Source organism: Meriones unguiculatus, chromosome 19 (assembly GCF_030254825.1).
Source record: "Meriones unguiculatus strain TT.TT164.6M chromosome 19, Bangor_MerUng_6.1, whole genome shotgun sequence".
Lineage (NCBI taxonomy): Eukaryota > Metazoa > Chordata > Mammalia > Rodentia > Muridae > Meriones > Meriones unguiculatus.
In genome coordinates this window covers 58,306,218-58,312,217 of record NC_083366.1, presented here as the reverse complement: position 1 = coordinate 58,312,217, position 6,000 = coordinate 58,306,218, and the positions used below count along the sequence as shown (strand labels likewise).

Here is a 6,000-nt window from a genome sequence, read left to right as displayed (position 1 = left end):
TGAGTCTCTGGTATAAAATGGTACAGTATTCACCTGTGAGTTTTAGACAGCCTCCCTTACGCTTGAATTGATACATTAGTACCCGATGCAATATATTTGTGGGGGTCAGTAGGCATTATACTGTATGGTTTAGGAAACAACGATAAGACAAGTATGTGTTCAGTCCAAATGCAATCATTCCCATATTTTTGATTCAAAAGTGGTTGAATTCCCAGATACAGAGGGCCCACTGTTCTTAAAAGGCAAAGAAACATATATAGCTTTTGTTTGGATACAGAGGCACCCCAAAGACCCCCAGGTTATAAGCTATCTGATACCTATACTCCCAAGACCCCTGAGTGACTTACCTAAAGGCTAATTCATATTCACTCTCCCAAGACTGTTCGGGGACAGAGGATTGGGAGATTCTTGAAATGTCAAAAATGGTGGAGGACACAAATGTTCTAGAAAGCTAATCAACATGCAGCGGTGAGCAGTGTACTCCCACCCCCAAACTCTGCCAGAAACATGAGCTTGCCGGGCTCCCCGTAACCAGTGACCTCCTTCCCTTCTCCTCTGCCAACCCTTCCCCTGCCCAGCTATTTTTGTTGGTTCCTACTGATTGGTGATAAAACAACACAACAAAGCTTTTTTTTTTTTTTTTAACTTTTTTTTTTTTTTTTGGTTTGTTTTTAAAGAAACTGCATACATCATCAGAGAGAAACAATAATTTAAATACCATGCAGTTTCTGTATGTACAAAACCTAGGCCACAGAGATCCAGTTTAATTTATATTCTATGTACAGCATCTTCCTCATACAGCCATCATCTGTTAAGTTAGAACCCGGGAGGGCATGGATCGACGGTCACCACACACACTCATTCCTATACAAAGACAAACTATATACAGACACCAGGAAGCAACTGGAGAAAGCAACCTGCTTGGGGAGGAACAGACTCATGGGAGGAAGAAGTCATCAGAGACCCCTGCCCACGGGCTATGCACAGGGAGAGCCTGGGATCCCATTTATCTGAAGCGACACACCACGAAGCTCATTCCAAAAGTACAAACGTGTTCATAAGCAGGAGAAAAAGAAACTCGGAGCGTCTCCTCACGCTGACTGTCACTTGGTTTGGTTTCTCTTTCTGGCAGAAAGGCTCATGTTCTAAAAACCTGTCAGGACTTAGGGGGTGTCTGGGGAATGAAGTGGTCAGGATTTTGAGAAAGCCAGCTTGTCAGTGGCAGGCCCTCCTGTCAGGAAAGTGACGCTGGGACAGGGTTCAGCAATGCCTGATTTTGAGAGAAAACCATAAGGTCTGATGCATTTCATTTTCTCCTTTCTTGCTAACCTGAACTCCACAGTGCTCAGATTGGAACATATAGGCTCAAGATGAACAAACTTGAAAACTGTAGCTTTTTCAGAAACGGATGTTTTAAGCCATCTAGCTCTTTTTATTCCCCCCTAATTAATGTCAAATTGTCAACTTTGGAAACAATTCAAGTCACTCCAGTTGTCCTAATAAAGTGGGTAAAACATGTGGTTACAGCTCCCTAAAGAGTCCAGGTTTTCAGAAGGAGAGTGAAAGTGCCAGCCTACAGCTGGGGAGGCTGCTGAGCCGTGGTGAGAACCACGTAGGCTGGCCTTTAAATAGCGATCCCCAAAGGAGCCGACCTTTTAGGAACGTGCACGGCACACCCCTCACTCTGAGCAAGTGACTTCTGCCCAAGGGCGCCGTGCAGGAAGTGATGTGGACACTCTGTCCAATTTCTTCCATATATGAGAGAAGGGCCATCCCAGGGCATGCTTAAGGGAACAGTGAAGGCTGCTGGCTGGCAGCGGGGAGATAGAGGAGTTGGGACTTCTGTCCCCAGGCAATCAGAAGGGCCCTAGAGCCAAGGCCAGCAGGGAGCCATGGGCCTTTTCGGGAGGAGTTCCTTAGGGCTCTTCTTGGCTGGGGAAGGCCTGTCAGGCCAGACCACCACAGCAGCCAGAAGCAAACCTGCTGCTTAGAGGAAGTACAGACCTCAGGCCTGGCCAGGCAGGGACCTCCACCCCAGACATGTGCCTACCCTCTAACCCTAGGGAAGTTCAAGAAAAGATTTCTGCATCTTTCCTCCTACCGTGTGCACATTCAAAAGTCAGTAAGCCTTTCGGGAAGACTGTGTTTACAGCCACGCTAAAAATCCCCACCACATTTTCCCTGAATACCTCTCTGGACATTCAAATCATAACAGAAAGACCCAGCAATGGAGTTGTCTTTGGGCTGGACAGAGGCGTGCTCCATCCAGACAGTGCCCGGAGAGCAGCAACTGTGTGGTGCCACCTGTAGGGCTGATCTAAGCTTTCCTTTAACTCTGGTTCCTGGGTTAGCAACTGGCCACGGGCCACGGACACTCCAGAGAATTGCATGGCCTCAATGACAGGCGCTAAGAGCAACATAACCCCAGCTAGTGTGACAAGGGGACAACTCCTTGGTGGCTAGCCAGGCTTGGCTAGCCTGTATCTTCCTAAATCCCGGGTGTGTTGTGGAGTAAGCCCTCACCTATTGAAACCATGATGACTCTGAAAGCCGAGCACACCACAGGGGTTGGGGCAGAATTTTGCACCCAAGGGTCTGCGAGCTCGGTTAGGAAGGAAAACAGTGCTGCAGAAGACCTCCTTGGGGTCTGGGGTGCCCTTTCCTCAGTGTGCACACAACCACTGGGGCCCTCTCTCAACAGGGCAGCTGGAGGCACATCCCGAGAGAGAGAGAGAGAGAGAGAGAGAGAGAGAGAGAGAGAGAGAGAGAGAGAGAGAAAGAGAGAGAGAGAGGGAAAGGGAGGGAGGGAGGGAGGGAGGGAGGGAGGGAGGGAGGGAGGGAGGGAGAGGAGACAGGGGCTCTCTCTGGGTAACTGAAGCAGCCAGGGACAGCACAGACAGTCATGGCTGGTAACTTTTGGCCCAGTGCTAGGCCTCTGAGACATGGATCTCTCTGCAGAAACTCTGAAGTGCCAAGCCAGAAGAGTGGAGGCGTCTGCAGAGGCAGTGAGACATTGGTCCCCGGCACTGGCCTCCATGCATTGGTACTCAGAAGCTATTAATGGCCAAGCCACATCATCACTGTCCTAGGTGTGTTACAAGGCCAAAGAAAAACATGGACCATGGAATTTCTGACCCCAGCCCCTGGTCAGCTCATACCTTAGCAATGGCATTTATGAATGGATCACCCACGGCCCTCGGCTTTCCAAACATAAGCCGGTCAATGAAGGCGAACTGAAGGGGCAAAGCCACTATCCCTAGCAGAGTCTCCTGGAAGGCAGCTCGGGTTTGGGCAGGGGATCAGAGTAGATGTTCAGTTCCAGCTTCCTATGCCCACAGCACACATGCTTACGATCAAAACTCCAGCACAGGCTCTCCCAAGACAAGGCTGGAGGGCGGGAGGGTAAGGTGGGGGGGACTACGAGAGGTCACCCCCTTTCCAGCACGGCCCTCTTCAAGGGCCTCCAAAGTAGATGCCCCCCTCTGAAGCCGGTACGTCCGACCACGTCTGGAAGGCCAGCTGGATTACGACTGCCACCTAGCCACTCCCATGCCAAACCCACTGCCCCTGGCTTCCTTGGACTCAGGCATCAGTCCCTTGTGAGGAAGAGGTTCACCGAAGACTGAACTGATGTGGTGCCTGTTGGGTCTGGATGGAGGGGACGAGGCAGCCCCTGCACAATCCTCAGGTAGGTCCCTGCTGGAACCTGGGACACCTTTCCGAAGCAGAAGTGGTGCCAGCAACTCTGAGTGGTGGTCACCATGGCGTTCCTGCACATAGAATCCTGATTGTGTTCTCTTTTGTTCCAGCTTCTTTTTTTCTTTTTTCTTTTTTTCTTTTTTTTCTTTTTTTAAAAAGGCAGTTCAGATTTACATCGTAACAGGGGAGTGGACAAATGCCAGCACTTATGGTTCTTATAAATTTATGTTTTGAAGACAGCAGAGCACTCAAGAGTAATACCACTGTTAAGGTCGATGAAACCTGGGAAACAGAGAACTTCATCAAGACGGAGGCCCAGATCCCCACAGCAGCGCCTTCCCATCCTGAGATACCCTGGCTGACGGTGACATGCCAGTGTGACCTCCCACCCGTGATACATGACGAAGACACAGATGGGCACCCCACGTATTTGAATGCCACAGAATTCACGTAGGGACCTGTGAAAGTTCAGCTTGGAATCTTCGGAGGTCCAAACTGGGTGGCTCCACTAGGATTCCTGCATGGCAGCAAGATGGAGGTCCTAACAGTGTGTCTGAGTCAGGCAGTGCATTGATCAGCCCTGCTTTCCCACATGTTCTCCAAGGAGACGCTGGAAAGCCAGCAGCTTACTAAGTAGCCATGCCCACACCTTTCTTTCTGTGTCTCCTTTTCCCCAAGCGAAACCAGACAGGACTGTGTAGAAGAATAGCACAGGACAATAGAATGATCTTTAGTGGTCCTGTGTGCTATTTTGGTGTTCTGCCCAGGTTTGGACTCTGCTGACTATACGTTGGCCACACTCTCATCACCCCAGCTTCAGTTTTTATAAAAACTCACTTTGGGGTTGTTCAACAGTTGTCCGAGTTTGGAGTGAACTGAGCGAATTAAAGAGCAGAAGGTGACTTTTTGCCTTGGCCGTTAACATTTTAACATTTGTTGCCTAAGGTTTTGGGTTTTTTTTTGTTGTCCTACAACTCCCTATGTAGACCAGGCTGGCCTCAACCAGCGATCCATGTACCTCTGCCTCCTTGGCGCTGGGACTAATGGTATGTGCCATCACACACAGCCTCACTGCTCTTGTTTTATCAACTTAAAGGTAGAACTTGATGCTGATCTCTGTCTTGTCATCTCCCATCTTACCCACAAAGAAACTTGGCAATCCAGGACAAAAGTTTATTTACTTGAAAGTCAATATTGTCAGACCTGGGCATGATGGTACACACCTGCAAAGCTAGCACCCGGGAGGCCTAGGCAGGAGGATTGCTATAAGTTCCTGGGCTATGTAGTGAGAGTCAATTCAGCTGTGTCTCAAACAAAAATAAAGTAACATCAAAAACGGGAAAACAAACGTTGTCACGTGGTGGTGGCACATACAAGCCGGATGCCATCAATACTAACCTTGTTAAGTGTCTACTTAACTCATGGACTTCCATTTCAGTGCTTTTAAACTCATTGAGTTCCTTCCGAATGGCAGCCTGGAAGAAGAGCAGCTGGTCAGTATGCTGAAGAGGGGGAAAGGCCTCCCTGTTAAACATGTCTAACAACAGTTTTTTTCTTACACAAAAAAAATTAAAAAAAAAATTGTCCTGGGGGCATTCTTTAAAAGCTTCTTTAAAAGATTTAAAGAAGATTTAAAAATCTTCTTTAAAAGATTTCTCTTCTTTGGGTACATACATCATGAGGGTCTAATAGAGCTGGCCATGTTTTATAAGCTCTCTGCACTGTACCCTATGCCTGCCATGGGGCTATGGACGGCACACACAGTGACTTTGATTTCACCTCTGCCTTGCAATTCTCCCTCCGGGTGCCTGGGGAGGTGTCTTGACATAGAGAGCCAGTGATAAGCCTGTAGGCTCATGTTAAGAATGGCTCTGGGAGCTGGGTGTGGTGGCACATGCCGTTAATCTCAGCCCTCAGGAAGGCAGAGGCAGAGGCAGTCGGATCCCTGTGAGTTCGAGGCCAGCCTGGTCTAAAGAGAGAGTTCAGGACAGCTAAGGCTACACAGAGAAACCTTGTTTCGAAAAACCAAAAAAGGACAAACTGAAGTTTATGTCAGAATTCTCTTCTCAATGCCATGGAACTGAGTGGTCGAGGGGCCTTTCAGGGGCAATCAGAATCAGTTAAAGGAGGCATGGGGTCTTACAGAGTAAGACTACTTCCTATGTTTTCTCTCTGGCATGTGTCCATTTCCCTGATTTACATCCCATTACGGAGCAACCAGATGAGGCTGCCTGACCTTGGGCTTTCTGGATCCCAGAATCTTTAAATAACCATTCTAAATAAAATTATGAAGCCTCAGAT

The 6,000-nt window shown here is 48.5% G+C and overlaps 1 protein-coding gene across 10 annotated transcripts in view; it reads right to left on the bottom strand.

Annotated features, from left to right (window-relative positions):
• Window positions 1-692: 692 nt before the first annotated feature.
• Window positions 693-6,000, bottom strand: part of Phactr1 (phosphatase and actin regulator 1) — a 439,140-nt gene continuing 433,832 nt past the window's right edge. For all 10 annotated transcript variants that reach the window (XM_060372699.1, XM_060372698.1, XM_060372701.1 and 7 more), the window contains 2 exons: window positions 5,098-5,174; window positions 693-3,981 (listed from right to left, as the gene is read on the bottom strand). In XM_060372699.1, coding sequence (XP_060228682.1) covers window positions 3,966-3,981; window positions 5,098-5,174 — 93 coding nt within the window. In that variant the 3' untranslated portion in view covers window positions 693-3,965. The remainder of the gene's footprint in view (window positions 3,982-5,097; window positions 5,175-6,000) is intronic.